The sequence below is a fragment of the Arvicola amphibius genome, chromosome 5 (genome assembly GCF_903992535.2).
Source record: "Arvicola amphibius chromosome 5, mArvAmp1.2, whole genome shotgun sequence".
In the NCBI taxonomy this organism is placed as follows: Eukaryota; Metazoa; Chordata; class Mammalia; order Rodentia; family Cricetidae; genus Arvicola; species Arvicola amphibius.
Window position 1 is genome coordinate 22,910,386 of NC_052051.1, and position 24,046 is coordinate 22,934,431.

Below are 24,046 nucleotides of genomic sequence, written 5' to 3' on the forward strand. Positions count from 1 at the left end.
CATTTTTAAAAGCAAGAGACTCAATGAGTACTTGTCTAGCTTCTGGATCTGCTACTCCTATTTAAGTTAATCTTTGCAAAAGGTCACTAAAGGGTTCTCTTGGGCCTTATATAACCTTAGTATATGATTCAGTTCTTTTTCCTGGTTCTTGAATCTTGTCCCAAGCATTCAAGGCTGCTGTATGACATAGGGACAATATGTATTCATTGTACGTAGCTTGACTATCTGAATCAGCATAAGGGACCTCACCAAGAATTTGATCTTTGGGAGGCCTCAAAACCTCTGACTCTACCTTGATGTTCAAGGGTCTTAGCTTCTTCTCCAAAAACTCTTCCACTGTAACTGTGGACCATGGTCTAGTACAGCTGAGACTAATTGAAGCCAATCATGTGGAGTAACCTTATTTCTTGAAGCTCATGTCTTTACCAACTCCCTCATAATGTGGTGAATGCATGCCGTAAGATACAACTGCTTGCTTAATATCTTTTAGATCTCTCATATGTATAGGTTCACATTTACATTCTGTATATCCTTTTGGGTATTGAGTATTTGCTGGCTTTCCAGCTGCAATAACAGGATAAGTAGCTAAAACTCTTGGTAAGTCATCACTGACTCTGAAATCTTTACTATTGTCTTTTACCTGTACCTCTTTTCCTTGCTTACTAGTTCTGACAAGTTCCTTGATCGATTCAAATCTTTTTATCACTGTCTTTTATAAAATTCTGAATCTCTTGATCTGTGAATATTTCTAATGATTTAATCAAATAATTTCTGGTTCTTATTTTGCACAAGTTTTTATATTTTTCCATTAATGATAACTTCTCATCCTTAGAGATTATTTGTATGGCATGTAGATTGCCTTCCAGGAGGATGTTCTATCTGCTAGCTTGTCAAAACTTTTTAACAGATTTGTATTGTCAATTTCAACAGTATGAATCCTTTCAGATAATCTCTCAGTGCCATTTTGTAAGGTTTCATAATCCATTAACATGGTTTGAATTTTATCTGGCATATTAAGGTCATCACTTTCAATGGTATGAATCCTTTGGGCCAACTTCTCATTACTAGTCAGTAAAGCTGGTATCATTTCTAAAAGTTTCTCATTCTTGACTCTGTTATCAAATTTCTTTAAAGATAATAATATGAATTATTAAACTGATATCAGCTATGTCTAAGGGTGTATAAGTTCCAGGTAAGATATATACCTCTCCTAGAATTCCATCTATAATAGAAACAAAAAGATTATTAAATTCTTGGATGGGGATATTACCTGCAATTATCTTAGGAACAGTTTACAAATTGCTAAAAAAAAATCATAGTTAGCAGATGACCTACCTCTGTTAAAATCCTGGTTTAGTTGAGACTTTTAAGGTGTAATAACAATGTGGGCCAGAAAAGCCTGTAGATTTTCTAAGCAGAACTCAAAACCAAACTGAATGGAATTTTATTTAAGAGATTCAGGTCAGGGCAGCTGTACGGCAATTGCACAAAGGTTGCAGGAGTCAGGGGAAGTTGGGGTAGCCATGTAGGAACCACACACACACAGGGCTGGGGACAAGCAGCTGGACTTCTGGAGCCACAGGAAACTGCAGGGAGTTGCGGAAAGCTGTGTGTGTGTCCCGTGGCGTGGGAGCAAGGATGGGTAAGGCAGGAAAGGAAGCTACGCCAGGGCGGATGGGAGCTGGGAGTACTACTGCTTTTCCTTAAACCAGGTGGCTAGGTTTAGGTTTCAGTTCCTAGAAGTTGAATTTCAATCTCATCTCTGGCTTGGGCTGGTGACTTTAAAAGGCCTCAGGCATACGGCTTTTTCATAAATTCATGCCACAAAAAGTTGGGCACCAAAATGAAGCACGATTAATAAAAACTTAGAAGGAGAAATTGGGGTTCAACCTGAAGGTCAGAAAAGTAAAACAGCCAGCCACTGACTCTTACTTCTACCTCAGTCCAAAATGGTACTCTTGCCTCCAGGAATCTCAGAATGAGACTGAGACTGAGAACTGTCTCCTCCCGTTTTACAATCCTCTCTAGGGCTGGGATTAAAGGCATGAACTGCTTGGTTTCTATGGCAACTAGTGTGGTTACTGGGATTAAAGTTGTGTGTTACCACTACCTGGTCTGTAAAGCTGACCAGTGGGGCTATTTTAACTCTGATCTTCAGGCAAGTTTTACTTATTAGAAAAATGAAATGCCACTACAGGGTCATAGAAATTGTGTCTTGCCTCACCTCATACAACTTTATGGGAAGACCACAAGGAGAACTCAAGGCAAAGCCACCCTGGCATGATCAGCCTCTCTCTTTCCATATCACATTGTGTGTTAGTGTAGCTGGTGCTAGTCAAAATCAGACGTTTTTGCACACACCTGTAACCTATTACTTGGAAGGCTGAGGTGGGAAAAGTAAGAGCTTTAAGCTAGCCTGGGCGACACAACTAGGTTCTGTCTAAATAAATAAAGCTATGTTATTCTGAATATGGACACCAGCTGATCTTAGTATTTGAAAAATGCATACTAAGGTTAAGAAATGTTTACATGGAATCTAGGCTTTATTTCATTTCCATGTATGGGTGGCAAAGTAGCTGTACTAGGGCACAGTTGTGGGCTTGGCACATCTGTATTTCTATTTATTTGTTTCTTTGTTAGTTTTTTTTTTTTTTTTTTTTTTTTTTTTTTTTTTTTTTTTTGGTTTTTCGAGACAGGGTTTCCCTGTAGTTTCTAGAGCCTGTCCTGGAACTAGCTCTTGTAGACCAGGCTGGCCTCGATCTTTGTTAGTTTTTGCAGTTGTCATAAAATAATTATTTCAGAATATAAAGTAAAGCCGGGCGGTGGTAGTGCACACCTTTAATCCCAGCACTTGGGAGGCAGAGGCAGGCAGATCTCTGTGAGTTCAAGGCCAGCCTGCTAGTTCCAGGACAGGCTCGAAAACTACAAAGAAAGAAACCCTGTCTCGAAAAAACTAAACAAACAAACAAAAAGAATATAAAGTAAATGCTAAATTAAGATGTATGATGTTATCAACGTATTTATAGTTTAAAACAGAAGAGCACTGATACGTACTGTATGGGCAAGCTGGGACAAATCAGCTAACCAGTGAGATTCCAATGCATGACAGAAATCTTTTAGGATTTCTACATTTTACAAATACATACAGCCCTTTCTCTCTCTCCCTTTTTTTTTCCTTTTGCCTTCTCTCCCTTTACCTTCTCCTGTGCCCTTTCTCTTTTTCTCTCTTTTGAGATAGTCTCAAAGCAGTACTCAGGCTAGCCTAAAATACATTGTGTAACCCAGGCTGTCCTCAATGTGTCTGTATTTTAAGGATGTTGATTGAAATATAATATTCATTAGGAAAAATGCACAAACCGTAAAGAGCATGACTTACAAAATGAACTTACCTCTATAAGTAACTGTTATACAGCTGTTTTGAAAATACCTTGAGCATTCTTTCTGATAATAAAGTTTATTTGCTAAAAAGACCACTGTACTAAGGGACTTTACACCATTTCTTTTACACTTCTTTCTAGAATAAATTAACAAAAATAGTAATATATGGAATTTGGCTGGTCATCAACATTTACTTAAAATCTGTTTACTGGGTTTATTTAGTCTTTTCTGATGTTTCTCTTCTTCTTCTTTGTTCTTTTCCCCTTTTGTCTAGGTCCTGGGAGGAATGGAGAGGGGTCCTATTGACTACCTTCTCTGAAAGTGGTCAGAGAGTTCTTAAACAGGTCTGTCAAATCTGTGGAATACAAATAAAAGTTGGATTTTTTGAAAGACTTAGTTTCAACTGAAAGGATTGAATTAGGAATAAACTTTTAGGGTTTTTTTGGTCACTATAGTTAGGCAAGCATTAAACCACTAACCTATCTCTGGGTCCATATACTTTACTCAAAAATTTTAATTTATGATACGTGTATGTATGTAGTAGGTATGTGAATGTCATGGTGTATGCATGGAAGTTGGAGGTAGGAGTTATTGCTCTCTTCCTACCATCTGAGTTTTGGGGAGATTGAACTCAGGTCATCAGGGTTGGCAGCAAGTGCAGCTGTTTTCTTTACCTGCTATGCCATCTCACTGGCTAAACTTTACCCCAGTTTACAACAAAATATTTTACTTTGGTAAGGTGCATTTGGCATGTAGGTTTACTAGTTATCTGTTTGATAGAAAAGCATTTGGCCATGTGGGGGTCAGCCTATAATCCCAGCACTTGGCTGAGGCAGGAGGATCATGAGCCTGGGTACATACTGAGTTCCGGGCCAGTCTGTTCTACATAGGAAGATCATGTCTCAAAAAAAGTCACCACCAACAGAGCATGTTGAGTCATGTCTTTATCACTAGTGTCAAATATATGAAATACAGATGATTTTTTTATTGGTTTTATAGGAGGAACCAATAATAGATAAAGAGGTGAACTAACCAGCTGTGTATGATTTTGGAAGGGAATACAAGCATATATAAAAACTCCAAAGTCAATTATTTATTTGCCCCTTTCTGATGTTTTTAGAATTCCCAACAAGCTGCCTTATAGGTCTCAGAAGGTCTAGTGTCTTTGTCATCACCAATCAGCTTTATCATTATGCAGATACAAACTTGTCTTTATATTGGAATCCCCTGGTATTCTTGAATTTTTGATAATTGCCTGTGCCCATTTTTAGACACAGTAATCAGTTCAAATTATTGATCTTTTTTATTTTATTTATAAACACATGTACATATAACTTACATGCCTACATATACCCCTCACCCTCATCATTTGCTTTTTCTTTCATTGTGGTGCTGGGATTTGAAGGCAAGGCCTTGCTTGTGCTAGGTGAGAGAACTCCCTCGGCCCTGAGATTTGCTTTTCTGTTGGTGATAATAATTAGCAGGTGGGTTCCCCCCTTATATTGTCATTTGTTTTAATTTCCCGCCTTTTTTCCTTGCAGAATTTTGTTTTGTTTTGAGACAAGATCTTACTGTGTAGCCTTATCTGGCCTGGAACTTGTTTTGTAGACCAGGCTGGCCTTGAACTCACGGAGATCCATTTGCCTTTGCCTCCTGAGTGCTAGAATTAAAGGTGTCTGCCACCATGACCAGCCATTTGTTTGTATTTGTCAGTCTTATGGGGTTTTTGATTTTGAGTCATTAAATAAACCTTTCCCACTTGAAGTTACAAATATTTATTCTGTGCTTCTGTAATATTAAAATGTAGAGTTTCATCTATTATATTAGAAGTTTTTGGTCTGTTTGGGGTTATCTTATTGTGTAGCAGGAGAAATTCAATTAGTCTCCCAACCACTTACATAAGTTTTCATAGTAGTTTAACTATTGAGACTATGACATGTGTCAATGTTCATTAATGTGCATATATTGTATGTGTGTTGTCTATGCATGTGGAAGATAGAGCATAGCAATCTTCTCTCCTAGAAGCCAGAGAGGACTTCGGATGACACTCTCCACCTTATTCCTTTTTTTAAAAAAAGCCTCTCAGAACCTGGAGCTAGACTGGTAGCCAGCAAGCCACAGTGATCTCCATGTCCACCCCACCGTGCTGTTAGAGTTCCTGTGCACACATGACTGTGCCCAGCTTTTCTTATTGTGCAAGGGATTTGCATTCCAATTCTTGGCCTACACAGCAATGACTCTCTGTAGGTGGAGGCTGCTTGTTTATTTCCCAGCCACCCAGACCCAAAATAATCACACAGAAACTATATTAATTACAGCACTGCTTGGCCAATAGCTTACTCTTCTTATGAACTAACCCTTACTTCTTAAATTAACCCATTTCTATTATTCTGTGTATCACCACTAGGCTGTGGCTTACCAGTGCCAGCATGTTACTCCTTCAACAGCTACATGGCGTCTCCCGTCTCCCTGGTTCCTCCTTTTCTCCTCTATCTTTGCTTAGAATTTCTGCGCTGCCCTAGGCCCAAAGCAGCTTCTTTATTAACCAATGGTAATAAAATATATTCACAGCAAACAGAGCAGAATCCCACATCACCTCTGCTTTCCTGTCTAAATAAAAAGGAAAGCTTTAACTTTTACATGGTAAAATTGCATATAACAAAAGTTATCAAGCAAGAATTATAGTTACAATATTTATTTCATTTACATTTGGCAAATTAAGGAAATATTCTCATCTATATTTGTGAGTCTAAAGTTTTAGATCTAATTTATATTTCATCATAAGTAAGGAAAAGTATAACTATAACTGTTCTTCAACTCCATCAAAGACCCCAGAAGGACATGATATTACCTCAGTTAACAGGAAGTGCATTGTAAACAACTTTTAAAACTCTAGAATTGACAAAGACATCTCACTGCCTGGACAGTCACCCAAAGTTGTGTAACATTGGGGCTTCCATCTTCAGCCTACAGACCCTTAGTATCTGGCAGACTTGTCCATGAAGCAGGAAATTTCAAAGATAGTTTGCCTATATTGGCAGTTTGCACGTCACTTTCTTCTGTGTCCTGCAGAATGTCTGGCAGATGCATGAAGCAGGAACACTGAAGGACTGTCTCACCTTCAGGCAAGTTCAGCAGTCATTTTTCTTTGGGTCCTGCATGTCCAGTTTATACAGCATACCATCAAGCAACCCAGGCAAGAGCAGTTTCTTGCTCAAATGGCTAACATACTCCATAAGGAGCCTCTTCGATGTCCATCATCCTCTTGAAGTAGATTGGTGCTGCCAGGAGCAGATGTGTGTCTCATTGTCATGAAAAGTCCTAAGTTCTTAAGACATTTTAAATGCCATAGTCTTAGTCGTTGAAAGATTTGAAAAATACCTATTATCTGAAATATATGTCGATCTAGAAAACCTAACATGACTAGAAGCTTGACTATTAAAGATGACTATCTATTTTAACCTGCATTTTTAATTATGCATTACATTTTTTTTTTTTGGTTTTTTCGAGACAAGGTTTCCCTGTAGTTTCTAGAGCCTGTCCTGGAGCTAGCTCTTGTAGACCAGGCTGGCCTCGAACTCAGAGATCCGCCTGCCTCTGCCTCCCGAGTACTGGGAATAAAGGCGTGCGCCACCACCGCCCGGCTATGCATTACATTTTTAAGTGAGCTACACAAACATGATACCTTAATCGAGAACAGACATATACATATAACAAAATTGACCTTAAATTTGTATCAGTGAACCAAGATCATACCAATGCAAAGTATTCATCTCTATAGCATAAAGATATATACTTTAAATGTAAACAAACACTTATAAACAATCATTTAGGGAATTTGGGTGTTGTTCTCTAGACTACTCCCTGCTTATTGGGGGTGCTGTTAGTCTGGTCTTTCATAGAGTATCCTTTGTGGTAGGTCCATCTTAGCCAGCAGTCCTGAAGCTGTCATGGATGTTGGATCATCTGGGCCATTGCTTCAGGGGATCTTGTTTGATCAAATCATATTAGCCAGTAAGAAATCCACAGCTTTCTATCTTCTGTGGAAACAAAAACAGAATTTTTTTCCAAAGCAACATATCCTTAGACCCAAATTTTGAAATCAAGATACCTTTAAAATATATATGTTGGTTTAGCTTAGCAGCCCATACAATGAAATGTCTCTCTGTACTTATTCATTCTCAAAAATTCAAAGAAAACACAATAATATGCATAATCCAGACTCAATGTTTATTTTTCACCTTTATGTGGCTTCTTTTTCTTTTTTTACTCTATTACTTTTTAATATTTATTTTATTTACTTGCTCCTTTATGACTGTACTGTCTTTTAAAGACTTTGTTTTATTCTTTAAAACTATTTCTTTTTATAGCGTCTATACTCTTCTCTCTCTCAAGCCTATGTACATTTTTAAACACACTGTGACCCATTCAGAGACTTATTTCTGTCTGAATCTGTCTTTATTGTGTATATGTATTTTAAAATGGTAAGCAGCTTGGGCCCTGGATGCTGGCTCTGCCTCTCTGTCTTTCAATATGGCAGAGATACCTTTACTGCCAGCTCTGAGACCAGTCACTACAACTCTGCCAAGCAGTTGGTCCTTGCTGCCACCAAGTAACTTGCAGCATGTTGCGCGCAAACCCCGTTCAAGTGCTCAGCCTCCTGAAAGAGCCAGAGATGTTCATGTTCAGGACACCTTCTTAAAGGAACTGCACAATATTTGCTGCTACTGCTGAGTCAGGAAGCCTTCTCTATTTTTTTTGAAATATTTATTTATTGTGTATATAATGTTCTGTCTGCATGTATGCCTGCAGGTCAGAAGAGGGCATCAGACCTCATTACACATGGTTGTGAGCCACCATGTGGTTGCTGGGAATTGAACTCAGGACCTCTGGAAGAGCAGCCAGTGCTCTTAACCTCTGAGCCATCTCTCCAGCCCAGGAAGCCTTCTATTAAAGGAATAGTGCCTCTGCTTGCTTCTAGCCATGAAGCCGTGCTTATCTCTTTTTGTGTATGTGTGTCTAGAATTCCTTCCCAAGCTCTCTTAGGTTTTATGTGGATGTAGTTGGCCCATGTTGGTGTGCCATTTTGTAGTTGGAGACTGCTTGTTCATTTCCCAGCTGCCCAGATGCAAATAATCACACAGAAACTATATTAATTACAACACTGCTTAGCCAATGACTTAGACATATCCTGGCTAACTCTTATATCTTAAATTAACCCATTTCTATTCTATGTATCACCACTAGGTTGTGGCTTACCGGTGCCGGCATGTTACTCCTTCAGCAGCTACATGGCGTCTCCCTGACTCTGCCTTCTTTTCTACTCTATCTCTGCTTGGAATTCCTGCCTTGCTCTATTCTGCGCTGCCGTAGGCCCAAAGCAGCTTCTTTATTAACCAATGGTAATAAAACATATTCACAGCATACAGAGGGGAATCCCATATCACCTCTCACCCACTGAGCCTTTCCCCAGCCCTTAATAACGTGTTTTAATCTGATAGGATTTAATCCCTTTCTCTAATCTGATTTTTCAGTTTTCCTACAAACCTTAGAATCAGGTTGTTTTATATCATAAATTATTAAATTATAAATTCACACATGTGAATCCTCACCCATAAGGGTACTATTTTATCCATGTCTTTAAAAAATTTTGTCCTTCATGAGTATTTAAAAAAATTTATGTATACAAATATTTTGCCTTCCTGCTTGTATATATTTATGTGCACCGTGTATGTGCCAGGTGCCCAAAGAAGTCAGAAGAGGGCTTCAGATCCCCTGGAACTACAGTTGTGGATGACTGCAAGCCACCATGTGAGTGCTTGGAATCGAACCCCAGTCCCCTGCAAGAGCAACAATGAGCTATCTCTTCAACCTCCTTTTTTTTATATCTTGACCTTTCTTGTCACTACTAAAAATGAGATCTTACCCCACATATTGATAATTACATAGGTAATAAATACTGTTTTTTCTACATATTGATTTTGCACCACGCTGCTTTCCTAAATTTTATTATCTGTCCTTTGCTTGACTTTCAAGTATACAAGTCTGTCATTTTCATTAGTTTTATAGTCTTTCCAATTTTTTAACCTTTATTTCTCATTTCATTTTACTGATTTTATACATCTGTGCTCCTGACTTCACTGATATACTCCTCTCCTCCTTCATGAAGCTGCTGCTGCTGCTGACTCATGCTTGTTTTCTGTGTGTGGTGCTTCTCCCTTGGATTACACACTAGCCCTCACTTTTTGCTGAGAAAATAAATTTTTATCATGTTAAGAAGACTTTTTTTTGAGACAGGGTTTCCCTGTGTAGCCCTGACTGTCCTGGAACTAGCTCTTGTAAACCAGTCTGGCCTTGATCTCACAGAGAAAAAAAGGGGTGGGTGGGCACTAGGGAAATTAAGTTTAGTGACAAAATAAAATGTGTTTATAAAATTCTAGATTCAGAACCCAGTACTGGGGACATGGGTAAGTTACATCAGTGGAGATAACCACATAACATCTTTCCTCAGTTTCCTGATACCAAGTTTGCTTTGAATTCTAATAACAGACTTCGCTTGGCCATGGTGCATTATTATTCTTTTAAAGAACTACCGGATTCTGTTTAGAGTTTGACTTAAAGTCCTACACACCAAACAATGTAATTAAGATTGATCTGTAGCTTTCTGCCTCCGAATCGTGTTGACTTTGAGTGTTTATATTTACTTCATAAAGTGAATTGAGGGGCTGGGAAGATTGCTTATTCAGTAAAGGTGCTTACTATCAAGCCTGATTAACTGTATTCAGTCACTGGAACCCGCAGAGAAGTGGAAGGAGAGAACCGACTCTGAAGTTGTCCTCTGATCTCCATGTGAGCACAGTGACATGAGTATGCCCACATACATGTAAAATAAAATAAATGTAATTTTACAAAGAATTGAAAGTTTTCCTGTATACTGTGTGCTCTGGAACAACTTCAGGTCATTAGATTTCTGTGATCTATAAAGTATTGTTTTTCATTCCACTTGTGTATGGTGCTTAGGGGTGACTGGGATCCTGCAGGTGGTCATGGTGGAAGCTTGAACTGTGAAGAGGTGAGAATGAAAAATCTGGTTCATATTGACTTGGTCCATCTGGATCAAGACTTCGGGGAGTCTGATACCAGGTGGCTTATCCCCAACAAATTGAAACACATTATAATTTGGGGGAAAGTTTCCTGATGTGATACAGTTCCTGGAAGGAAAATAATTACATTGTAACTTAACTCAGTATATGCCATTTCTTCCAAGACAATTGGTTCTAGAGATAGGCTACCTGCACTAGCTTAAAGGCCTAAGGATCTGACCTTGTTTTAGTCATACAAATAGTGTAGAGATCATTTAGGCTATTAGCCAGTCTGGTCCTGGTTGTGGGAACTTGGGGGAGTCCCTGGCTATATAGAAAATATAAGGGCCATTTAGACTACTGGGTATCTCTGGTCCTGGTTGTGGGATTTGGGGGAGCCCCTGGCTGTGAAAGTCATTTAGATTACTAGCCAATTCCAACCCTTGTTATGAACTGGACCAAGAGATAATGCAGATTACCAGGTTGTTAAACACTTCCAATTCCCAGCTTTCTGGATGGAAAAATAAGTTTTTCTTCTTTCCCATTGGGAAGATAATCCTGTGTACTTAACATTCCTGGTCTCCCTGGAGATCTGTGGGCTCAAGGACCTTTGTGCTGTGCTCTCAGGAGTATTAAAATATTTACCTTGTAGCTGGGCGTGTTGGTGAATGCCTTTACAGGGGGATCTCTGAATTCAAGACCAGTCTGGTCCACATAGTATGTTCCAGGATAACCAGAGCTGTACAGAGAAACCCTGTTTCAAAAAAAAAATTATGATGAACAAAACCTTGACCAAAGTAGTCATCAATTCTTTTCAATTTCTTTGTCTTTTTGTTTCTTTCCTTTTTCAGTTTTTTAGGACAGGGTTTCTCTGTGTAGCCCTGGTTGTTCTGGAACTCACTCTGTAGATCAGGCTGGTCTCAAACTTACAGAGATCCTCCTGCCTCAGGCTCCCAAGTACACCAACACCACCAGTTCGTTGTTTTCTTTCTTTTTTTCTTAAATCAACTAGTTATATAACTATTTAAAAAATATTCTTCCAATATAAAAATATTTGAGCTGAGCATGATAGCCCCTACTTGTAATCACAGCACATGAGGAGGTGAGACTGGAGGATTGCCAAGAATTCAGGGTTAGACTTGGCTGCAGAGTACTACCTGACTTACATTTTTTTTTTTTTTTTTGGTTTTTCGAGACAGGGTTTCTCTGCAGCTTTTTTTTTTTTTTTAGAGCCTGTCCTGGAACTAGCTCTTGTAGACCAGGCTGGCCTCGAACTCACAGAGATCCGCCTGCCTCTGCCTCCCGAGTGCTGGGATTAAAGGCGTGCGCCACCACCGCCCGGCCTGACTTACATTTTTAAAAGCATTATCAATTTTCCTATTTATTTTTATTTACTTGAGATAGAGTCTTGTGCAGTGCAGGCCTCAGACTCTTCCTTGTAAGACTGGCTTTGAACTCTTGATACTCCTGCCCTACTTTCCCTCTCCTCCCTAATGCTGAGATCACCAGCCTGAACAGCTAGGCCTGTCCCTTTCTGAGGCTGGTTAGTTTGCTTGGTTTTGTTTTTCAAGACAGGGTTTCTTTTGTAGCCTTGGCTGTCTTAGAGCTTGCTTTGTAGATCAGGCTGGCCTAGAACTCATAGAGATCTGCCTGCCTCTGCCTCACAAGCCCTGGGATTAAAGGCGTGCACCACCACTTCTGCTTGGCTTCCCTTTAGAGTTTAGTGAAGAAAGGGTCTTAATATGTAGTTGAGAATGGCCTTTAATTTGTGCCACTCTTGCCTCGGCCTCCTTCAGGCTGATTGCAGGTGTGTCCTATCAATGTATGTTCTTTTTCTATTTTCTAATTGAATTCTGTTTTATTAATGTCTCATTTTGTTCCCTATTAGCTCATTTTAATGGTTTTTTCTAACTTTGAGCCAGCTATTTAAGTCATTTATTTACTTACCCTTCCCCCTCTTGTAGATATTTTATGACTATGAATTTCTTTTTTTCAAGTTTAACTTTATTAGTAAAACAAGGAAAACATACATCGAAGTGTCTCTTTTTCAGCCATTTACTCAAACAAAACAAACAGGAAATCTTTTTCAGCTTTGAGATATTCTAATTTTCCAATTCAAGCAATTATCAACAGGAGCTACACAGATGATTCAGCAGTTAAGAGTAGGTACTGCTTCTACATAGACAGATAGTCCCAGCATTCATGTCAGGAATCACAATGCCTATTTCCTAGTTCTAGGGTATATGATGCCTCTTCTGGCCTCTAGAGGTACCGCACTCACATACATTAAAAATAAATACATAAAGTAAGAAATTAGAGGCAGCAGTAGCTCAAAATTGCTAGACAGCAAGATTGTGCTCCCTCATAAGTATACATAATTTAATGCAAAATGCCTAAAAGATCAAAGTTGATATGAGTAAGTCTAGTTCTTACCTTTCAATCATGGAAAGCATAAAGCACACTGATCAGTTAAGAAGATAACCAGTTTGGGGGATGAGAGATGGCTCAGCAGTTAAGAGCTCTTGATTTAACTGCTTTAACCAGAGTCCAGTTCTTAGCATCCATGCCAGTTTTAGGGACTAGACACCCTTCTTTGACTTTATGACCACTGGAGCACACGTGTGCATACAAACAAACATAAGAACATAAAGAATAAAATACATCTTTCAAAATTAATCAGATTGGTCAAAGAGAGTATGAGAGATGATTCTAGCAGAAATGTTTGAAAAGCAATATGGGGTACATATTAGCATACATGAAATCCTAGATTTCATCTCCAGCACTACATAAATCAGACATTCTGGTTCATCCTATAATCCCATTAGGGAAGACCAAAAGTTCAGGGTCAGCCATTTGTGGTGGTAGCACATGCCTTTAATCCCAGTACTCAACAGGAAGGTGGACCTCCGTCAGTTCAAGACCAACCTGGTCTTCATAATGAATTCCAGGCCACAAAGTAAAACCATGTGACAAAAAGACGGAAGGAAGGAAGGAAGGAAAATTCAAGGTCACCTTGGGCATTATACCTTATATCTCAGAGACAGAAATATGTTTTAAAAAACAACAAGAAAAATCTTTGGTTTAGGTCAGTAATGGGAATCAGTAGCCTGAGAACAGAACCATGCAAATGGGGCATAATGGTATGAATCTGAAATGACAACGTTTCTGAGGTAGGCGCAGGAGGGTCAGAAATCCAAGAACAAACTCAGCTACATAGAAGGTTTGATTGAAGTCAACCTTCCAGGATTCGAGTGGTAGCCATTACTTTAAAAATAAAGAAGACAAGCTGGGGGGTGGTGGCATGTGCCCTTAATCCGAGTACTTGGGAAGCAGAAGCTAGGGGATCTCAGGGAGTTCAAGGCCAGCTTGGTCTACAAAGCAAGTTCCAGGATAGCTATGACTACACAGAGAAACCCTTCGTGAGTCTTGACAGTCTTTGCCATTTTGTCCACTCGAATACACAGATGAAACTTGCGTTCCCAAAGTACTTATACTCGCTGCCACCACCCACAGAGTCATGACTGTGAATTTCTTCCTCACAACTTGCCTGTATTTTTTGGTTCCTATATGTAGTATTTATTTACAATTTTCTAGAAATTTTGAATATTTGCTTGATATTTTTTTCTTAACCTGAATCCATAGGTTTTGCTGTTCCTTTAAGATGGAAAGACTTATTTGTTGGTTCTATCTTGAGTTAATCATTTTAGTGCACTGTTTATTAGAGTATTTGAGCACTCTACTGTTTCTTTAGATGTATTGAGATTTTTCCTTATGGTCTAACTTTAAAAATACTTTTTTCTTGAATTAAAAAAGCAATTAAAATAGTTTTTTCTTACTTACTAACTACTACCAGTGCATATCCATATAAAATGTCAAGATTATAAAATCAATATTGAGCTGGCAGGATAGTTTCTGAGGGTAGGGACACTTGGCCACCAAGCCTGATGACCTAAGTTCAGTCCCCAGGATGGTAGAAGAGAAGAACTGATTCTCACAGGTTGTCCTCTGACCTCTGCACACTGTGACACGTGTGTACATGTGTGCACACACACTACAGAGATTTTAAAGATTTTAATAAGTATGTGGCAATAACAAAGTTATAGCACCCCAGTTAAATATGTTATAGTCTAACACTATCTTGTTAAGATAGGTAATTTTTTTTCTGAAGCATGCCAAAATAATAAAATTTTCATGTTTAATTTATATGTTTACCATAAAGAATGCTTTACAATTTAAACTAAAATTTTAATTAAAACTATGATATTGTGAATAAAGTAGGAAAAGGCAATTATACTTTATGGAGTTTAAAAATCGATACTCTGTTAGATGATGTGAGTCTAATATTCAGTGTGAATAGAAAATAATTCTGTGGGGCTGGGCAGATGCTCAGCAGTTAAGAACTCTGCTGCTCTTCTAGGGCACCTGGGTTGGGTCCAGCACCCATGTGGTGGCTCACAACCATCTGTAACTCTTCTGGCCTCCAGAGGCACTGGACACACATGTGTTGTACATATATAAATGCACCCAAAGCATCCATACACACAAAATAAATCTTTAAAAACTTATACAAAGGACAATATTTGGCTCCAAATATCTGTAGGCAGTTTCCCTGTTTAATTATGCAGGTTTAGGAATGAAAGTCTGTAGAGTGATGGAAGCCAGAGTTCCCAGTTCTGTGATTCTTATATGAAGCTGGTTTGGGTTCCTGAGTTTTGCTTCTACATTCTATAATGAGCAGTAGGGCATATTTTAAGATTTCTAATGAGAATTCTGATTTAACAATTTCTAGAATTCCCATATTGACTATAACTTACAGTGTTTGTACTTTTTACCCTGATATCTTTATAATACTGTGGTTTTTCTTTCCTCTCTTTTTATTTCTCTCTCTTTTTTCTCCTTTTTATTTCCTTTCTAAAAGAATTCTGATTTGGCTGCTACTTTGAAATACAAGCCCAAAAGATGCCACCTTGTTTGGACTTAGAGGATGACCTGGATAAGTGATAAAAATTAAGACATTTTGGTAAGTGAAACTTTATGTAAGACAATTTGTTAAAAAGTCCACTTTATATGTATTGTGTATGTTTTACCTTATGTATGTCCACTACATTCATGCAGTTCCCATGGAGGCAAGAAGAGGTTGACAGATGCCCTGGAGCTGAAGTTACAGACAGTTGAGAGCCTCCATGAGATTCTAGGAATTGAACCTGGATTCATCTCTCTGATTTCTTTCACAACATGTTATCACTATATAGAGAATCTGCTGATTTATTTTTATTTGCATGTGTGTTTATGAGTAACCATGGAATCCAGAAGAGGACGTTAGGTTCCACTAGAACTGGAGTTATAGACAAGGTTGTGAGACACCTGACATGGGAAGCAAGCTCCAGTCTTCTACAAGAACACTAAGCTGCTGAGCCATCCCAGTAGTCCTGCTGCTGGTTTTTCTGTAAATTTTGTGTATCTAATTTCTTATGGAAAGTATTTTCTAGCCTTACACACTTTCTGGTGAGGTTCTTAGGGTCTTTTAAGTATATAATCATATCTGTATACAGGAGTGATTTGACCTCTTCTTCCTTATTTCTATGCTTTTTATTCACCTCCTGTTAAAGAATTCAAGTACTAACTAGGAGTGATACCATACACTTTTATTTTAGATTTTGCATAAACCTTTAATTTCAGCACTCTAGAGGCAGAGGCAGATGGATCTCTGTGAGTTCCAGTACACCAGAGCTACATAGACCATGCCCCCCAGAAATGCAAACATACAACAGAGAATTCAAGCACTGTATTCAGTAAGAGTGGTGGGAGGTAGAGTAGGGCTGGAGAGTTAGCCTAGGGGTTAAGAATACTTGCTCTCCTTGCAGAGAAGCCAGGTTCAGGTCCCAACACCCACATGGCAGCTCAAAATCATTGGTTCCTCTATAAGAGCAGTATGCCCTCTTTAACTGCTGAGTTATCTCTCCAGCCTCTATGTCTTATTTCTATTTGTACATGTTTGTGCCACCAAGAGACGTAGAAGTCAGCAAACATGCAAGAGGTAGTTCTCTCCTTCCTTCATATAGTTTCTGGGCATTAAACTTAAGTTTGGCTGCAAGAGCTTTTACACCCTGAGCCATCATACTAGCCCTCAGTGTGTGTAAACCATTTTTTTGATTATATCTTCTTGGTTCAATTTGGGTTGTTCATATATTGAGCAAAGTACCCATTCCTTCGAGATTTTACAACTTACTGTAAGTTTTCAAAATATTCCTAAATGATCTTCTGAATTTCACTGCTTTCATAACTCCTTTTTAGTCTGTGTAAGTATGTACATATGTATGTATGTATGTATGTATGTATACTTACATTTTTTTATGAGAAAAAGCCTCTTGTATCCCAAGCTGGCCTTGAACTCTTTTTATGGCCAGATCCTCCTGCTTCCACCTTCCATGTGCTGGAATCATAGGTGTGTATCACTGTGCCTGGTTTATGTGATGCTGGGGACCAAATCCAAGGCTTTGTGCATGTTAAGTGAGCACTTGTCAACTGACCTACATCTCCAGCCCCTTCATTTTCTTCATTCATCTCTATTTATTTTGGTTAGTTTGGTTCTATTATCAAAGAACTAACTCTTTGTTTCATTAATATCATATTTTTGTTTTATTCATTTCATTAACACCTGTCCTAGCATTTATTTTTTATTTCCTTTTATGAAAAAAAGTTGAAACATTTTTATTTACTACTTATTTCTGTAGATGGCTTTGGTGTGATAGGTCAGAGGACATTTGTAGCTTGATTCCTTCTACTATGTGGCTTCCAGAGATCAAACTCATCATCAGGCTTGGCAGTAGTCACAGTTAACCTGCTAAGGTCATCTCACCAGCCCACTAATTTTTTTGAGACAGTCTCAGGTTTGCAGGCTTAGAAGCAATGTATTTATTTGTTTAGCTGTCTCACCAGCCTGTGTTATGGCTTTCCATCTACTAATTTTGGTTTGACTTGTTCTTGTTTTACATGCATCATTAGGTTATTTTTCTTGTAATTCTTACTTTGAAATGCCTGCTAAATTAAATAGTTACAGGTTTTAGGCAGTTTCAAGACTCAGTCTTTTCTCTGGCTAAGCAGCAGCTTTTAAGCCTTAGAAACCTTTATTGGTTTTATTTATTTACTTCTAATATTTATTAGAATTTTTGGGTTTTGTTTGTTTGATTTGAGACAAGGTTTCTCTGTGTAGCCCTGACTGTCCTGGAACTTGCTTTGTAGACCTGGCTGGTCTCCAACTCAGAAATCTGTCTGCCTCTGTCTCCCGAGTGCTGGGATTAAGGCATGCATCTCCGCTGCCCAGTTGTTTATTAGAATTTTTAAAATGTAGCTGGAAAGTAAATAAAGTTGTTTTTACAAAGGATTGTAATGCTGTTGTTTTGTTTGTTTGAGACAAGACTCTGCAGCCAGGGTGGGCTCAGACTCGTGTTTTCCCTGCGGAGATTACAGGTGTGCACTGCACACTTCCCTTCTTTATTTCCCTGTGTCCCTTTGTATGTTCCTCCCTACAAAATAGTAGCATATAGTATTATGAAAGGAAATTTTACTTAGTGAATAAATTACATCATTTAGAGAAGTATGGATGATATGTTAAATAATAATGATATGTTGAGTATGTGATGATATGTTATAATACTCTGCATTCCTCCCTTGTTTTTGAAGGTTTTCTTATTGTTCACTTTGCATTTACTTGTGGAATAATACACCATGGTTTTGGATGACCTTCCAAACTTCGAAGACATCTATACTTCCCTGTGTTCATCAACAATGGAAGATTCAGAGGTGGATTTTGACTCTGGACTAGAAGATGATGACACAAAAAGTGATAATATTTTGGAGGATTCCACAATTTTTATAGCCTTCAAAGGAAATATAGATGATAAAGACTTCAAATGGAAACTGGATGCAATATTAAAGAATGTGCCCAACTTGTTACACATGGGTAATTGCTTACATTTTGTTCTTTCTGATTACTCTTTTGAATGTTTGCCCTTTCATGGTTACTATTAGTTCTACAGCGTAAATTGGAAGGCTGGTTTTAGGTGCAAAGGTAGAGCCTTCCCCTGCTGTTAGCATGTTTTGTTACTATCATTATTTATTATTTTTTAGTTTGTGTTTTAGAAAGAAGTCAGGTTTTATTACTGAAGACTGATGTTTTAGTCTTTATTATAGTATACCTATTTATTTTGTATATGTAAGGTGGATACGTGCCATAGTACATGTGTCCTTTCTCCATGCAGGAACCAAGGATCAGATTCAGGTCATCAGCTTTACCTGGTGGGTAGCTACCCACTGAGCCACCTCACTGGCCCAGATTGTATTTTTGACTCAAAAACATTTTGTCAGATAGTCTCTGGTATGATGAAATTCTAAAGGCTTTTATTTTCTCCCTAAAACAGGAATGTAGCCTAAGCTACCTTTAGTATAGTGATCTTCCTGAAACTCTGATTCTAGGATTATACGTGTAGGCTATCTTGCCTAGTTCTAAAAGTTGCTAGTACAGTTTAACTGATTGTAATTAAACATTTTCAACTATATTAACATTAAGACTAGTATAAAGAACATGGATAAGTTTCCAGTAATTATCAGATTGGAAAGAAACTCTGTCTTTATTCTGTGGAACTGGGATCCACAGTTTTTCGGTGTTTGGAGACATGTCTCCAGATGTCATGGGAAGGCAATAGTCAAACCTCAGGGCTGGATTTTAATGCCATGTCTGATTTCATTAGGTAACTACAGCTTTCTGGATCACTTAGCCTTTCTCTGGGCTCCAATTTCCTTACCTGCAAGAGAACTTTGACTAAACATTGTCTAACCATTTTTAAATTTTGTGAGTATATTAATCCCATTGCCCTTAGCAAGTGATCTGTTTCATTGTTATTTTACGTTAGAGCAAGTGGGTTCTGTGTAGTATTTAGTATCTGATGGTTTAAGAGCTGGAAGAGGGGTAAGTGACATGTAGGAACTCCCACAGGTATCTGGATTTTGAGAAAGCATATTCCTGTATGGCTATTTTATTAATATTAAAAGATATAATTGAATAAAACATATAAACCATTTAGTTGATCTGAGTTAATAACAAAAGGGAAATTATTTATTCTGAAGCTACCAGATAGCTTTTATTTGCTACCTTGTCTAAAATGTAATTGTAAACAATATTACTCAGTTAATCTCTCATACTTTGATTGCAAATTACATGTAACCATTTTTATATGTGGTTTAATGGTACTTAAATACAGTTATATTTTACAACAATCACTAGCGGCCATTTTTATAACTCCTGTCTTATAAAATTAAAATCTATACCTATCATTTAATAACTTCCACATTCCTTTCCTATCCTAGCCCTTAATAAGCATCATTGTACTTTCTATGATTTTTTTATTAAAGAATTAGATTTTTTTATGTGTATGGGTATTTTGCCTACATGTCTGTAAATACCCCACATTCATGCATTGTCCATGGAAGACAGAAGACGGTATCAGATCTGCTGGAACTAGAGATATAGCTAGTTGTGTTATGTGTGCTGGGGATTGAAGCTCAATTCTCTGGAAGAGTACCCAGATCTCTAAACCACTGAGCCATTTTCCCCTCACCATGATTTTGACTATTATACAAGCAAAATTGTGTAGTACTTGGCTCTTTATGACTGCTTTATTTCATTTAGCATAGTATTCTCATTGTTTGTCCATGCTGTAGCTTGTGATGGGCTTTCCTTCCCATTTCAGGCTGAATATTCCACAGAATGCATGTCTATACCACATTTTACTTACCAATATTTATCTGTTGCTGGCACCTGCATTACTTCCATGATTTAGCTGTTGTAAATGATCCGGCCATAAACATGGATATAATTTTCCATATCCTGCTATCAATTCTTTGGCTGGATACTTAGAATTTAAAATGCTATATTATATAGTTTTTTTTAAACTTTGTACCGTATAATTCTGTTAGCAGATTTTACAGTTTATATATTCCCATCATTAGTACAAAGGAGTCCCGTTTTTCCATATCATTGCCAATATTTTCTATAGTCTATTTTTATAATAGCCATCTATGTGATATGGTATCTAGCTACTTGATAGTGGTTTTTAATACACGAAATCCTTAAGAAGTCCAGTATTTCTATTGTTTTCTTTTGTTGCTTGCCCCTTTACTGTTGTATCCAAGAAATCACTGCCAGATCCAAGGTGGTGAAGGTTTGTCACTAAATATTTTCTTCTGGGGCCGGAGAGATGGCTCAGAGGTTAAGAGCATTGCCTGCTCTTCCAAAGGTCCTGAGTTCAATTCCCAGCAACCACATGGTGGCTCACAACCATCTATAATGGGGTATGGTGCCCTCTTCTAGCCTGCAGGCATACACACAGACAGATTATTGTATACATAACAAATAAATAAGAAAAATATTTTCTACTAAGACTTTTAGGTCTATATAAATATTTTATTTTCAATTAAATTTTGTATATATTAGGTTAACTTCACTCCTTAGCATGTGTACACATACTTCCCTCAGAAACTAGTTAGGTTTTTTTGTATTCTTAAAAATCTGTCCAGAAGTATGTGTCAGTTTCAGAATTGTAGAATGTCAGATGTTTTTCTGCCCTAAAGGAAGCTTACCTGTTGTAGTGCAAGCTTTTACTGTTTTGGCTTTTTGGGGAGCCTGACACTCAGCTCCCAAATCACACGAAGGCTTATTCTTATTTATGAATGCCCAGCCTTACCTTGCCTTGTTTCTCACAAGTTTTTTCATAACTTTAATTATCCTGACTACCTTTTGCCTCTGGACTTTTTCCTTTTTTTACTTCTGTATATCTTTCTTTCACTCCTACACCGTGGCTGGCTGCTGGCCCCTGACATCCTCTCTCCTTGTTCTCTTGCTCCTCCTCCTTCCTCGTTTCTCCTTCTGGCTCATCCCTACCACTTTCTGTCAGCTAATTGCTGACACAAACTCCTGACCGCAGATGAATTTTACTTAATCAGACACATCTTTGCATCATTAAACAAATACTCCAGAGCATAAACAAAAGTAACACACCTTGAAATAGTATTCTCCAACAGCCTGTTGAATGTATGTTTTCCTTCCTCAGTTTGTTGTGCTTCAGTGGGATCTGTACTCTTATCTAAAGTAGGATTTTTTGTTTTGTTTTTTAGTTGCACATTCTCTAGTGTCTAGAAAATTGATAATTTTATTCTCTTTTCTTCATGACCAAGAATCCAGCAAGCTAAAGGTACAGAAAGTGGAGCCTTGGAACAGCGTACGTGTCACATTCAACATCCCCCGGGAAGCAGCGGAGCGGTTACGGATCCTGGCTCAGAGCAACAACCAGCAGCTTCGGGATCTGGGGATTCTCTCCGTTCAGATTGAAGGTCCTTTACTTTGCCATGTGCCTATCTGAATCAAAATACAGTAACAGTGGTATTCAACGTAGTTTCTGATGCTGCTTTGTCTGTTCTTCTGCTCTTTATGTTTGAGACTCTCAAGCAACTGTGTATCCTGTGCTTCATGTTGCAGTACCTTAGAATAGAGAAGCATTAAAGTATTACTGCAGCCTGGAGCATCATTCCTTTGGCTCTTTGGCGTTCTGTCTCAGACTTTAGTTTTACTTGTACCCTGCAAGGAACTGACTTGTCTATTTGAAGAATATCTAATTTTAATTGCTTTCTTTTACTGAATAACTTTATTATTTCCTTTGTTTATCTAGCAGATTAGGGAGTCCTGAACAATTTTTTGTGTTTTCACTAGAGTGACCCTCTTAAATATAAAAATATGCTCAGCCTAATACATAATATCCAGCTTAAAGCTCTTTTGTTGCTTGCTGCTTTTCACAGAAATTCAGGCCAATTCTCTACCATGACCTCAGGGCTTGCACAGTCTGACATGGCCTTCCTCATATAGACTTACGCTAGTTAACTTCCACCCCCACCCCGTCAGCTCTGTTTTCCAGTCTCTCCAGTTTTCATTTGGTTCTTTGAACACACAGCTCTCCCTTCTGCCGCAGATCTTTTGCACTATTGTCTTCTATATATGGAGTATTGTCTCATACAATTCCTATTCATCAAGTGAATATTTGATGTCTAGTTTCTTGAGTTCTTTGTAATATTTTGGAGATCTCTTGTCTGATGTGGGGTTGGTAGAGATCTTTTCACATTCTGTAGGCTGTCATTTTGTCTTAGTGACTGTGTTCTTTGCCTTATAGAAGCTTCTCAGTTCTAGAAGGTCCCATTTATTAATTGTTGTTCTCAGTATCTGTGTTACTGATATTATATTTAGGAAGCAGTCACCTGTGGCCATGCGTTCAAGGCTATTTCCCACTTTCTTTTCAATGAGGTTTAATGTGACTGCATTTATGTTGAGGTCTTTAATCCATTTGGACTTAAGTTTTGTGCATGGGGATAGATTTGGCTCTATTTGCATTCTTTTACATGTTGACATCCAGTTATGCCAGTACCATTTGTTGAAGATGCTTTTTTTATTCCATTGTATAATTTTAGCTTCTTTGTCAAAAATCAGGTGTCCATAGGTGTGTGGATAAATTATCAGGGTCTTTAATTCAAATTCCACTGGTCAGCCTGTTCGTTTGTATACCAATAGCAAGCTGTTTTCATTACTGTAGCTCTATAGTAGAGCTTGATGTCAGGGATGGTGATGCCTCTGGAAGTTCCTTTATTGTACAGGATAATTTTGGCTATTCTAGGTTTTTGTTTTTCCATATGAAGTTGAGTGTTCTTTCAAAGTCTGTGAAGATTTCAAAGTCTGGGATTTTGATGGGGATTGCATTGAATCTGTAGCTTGTTTTTGGTAGGATTGCCATTTTTACTATGTTGATCATACCTATCTAAGAACATGAGAGATCTTTCCATTTTCTGATATCTTCCACAATTTCTTTCTTCAAAGACTTAAAGTTCATGTCATATAAGTCATTTCTTTGGTTAGTGTTACCCCCAAGATAGTTTGTGTTTTTTGTGGCTATTGTAAATGGTGATGTTTCTCTGATTTCTTTCTCAGCACCTTTATCATTTGTATATAGGAGGGATACTGATTTTTTTGAGTTGATCTTGTATCCTGCCACCTTTTTTTAGATGAGTTCCCTCATCTAATTTTTTGGGGTCACTTATGTAAACATTATATCATTAGCAAATAGTGAGAGTTTGACTTCTTTTCCGATTTGTATGCCCTTGTTCTCCTTTTGTTGTCTTATTGTTCTAGCTAGGACCTCAAGAACTATATTTAATAGATATGGAGAGAGTGGACAACCTTGTCTTGTTCCTGATTTCAGTGGAATCACTGTGAGTTTCTCTCCATTTAGTTTGATGTTGGCTGTTGGCTTGCTGTATATTGTCTTTACTATGTTTAGGTATGTTCCTTATATCTCTGCTCTCTCCAAGATCTTTATCATGAAGGGATGTTGTATTTTGTCGAAAGCTTTTTCAGCATCTAATGAGGTGATCATGTGGTTTTTACTTTTCAATTTGTTTATATGGTGGATAATGTTGACAGATTTTCGTATGTTGAAGCATCCCTGCATCTGTCGGGTGAAGCCAACTTGATCATGGTGGATGATGTT

At 38.0% G+C, this 24,046-nt stretch overlaps 1 protein-coding gene across 8 annotated transcripts in view; it reads left to right on the forward strand.

Moving 5' to 3' along the window:
• Ncoa6 (nuclear receptor coactivator 6) overlaps positions 1–24,046 on the forward strand; it is an 84,685-nt gene that overhangs the window by 15,694 nt on the left and 44,945 nt on the right. For 4 of the 8 annotated variants that reach the window (XM_038329670.1, XM_038329674.1, XM_038329675.1 and 1 more), the window contains exons 1-5: positions 2,963–3,722; positions 9,119–9,189; positions 15,379–15,480; positions 18,144–18,423; positions 21,693–21,848. In XM_038329670.1, the coding sequence (XP_038185598.1) occupies positions 18,189–18,423; positions 21,693–21,848 (391 nt within the window). In that variant the 5' untranslated portion in view covers positions 2,963–3,722; positions 9,119–9,189; positions 15,379–15,480; positions 18,144–18,188. Of the gene's footprint in view, positions 1–2,962; positions 3,723–9,118; positions 9,190–15,378; positions 15,481–18,143; positions 18,424–19,201; positions 19,312–21,692; positions 21,849–24,046 lie in introns of those variants that run through there. The other 4 variants (XM_038329671.1, XM_038329672.1, XM_038329673.1 and 1 more) reach the window with 4 other exon arrangements.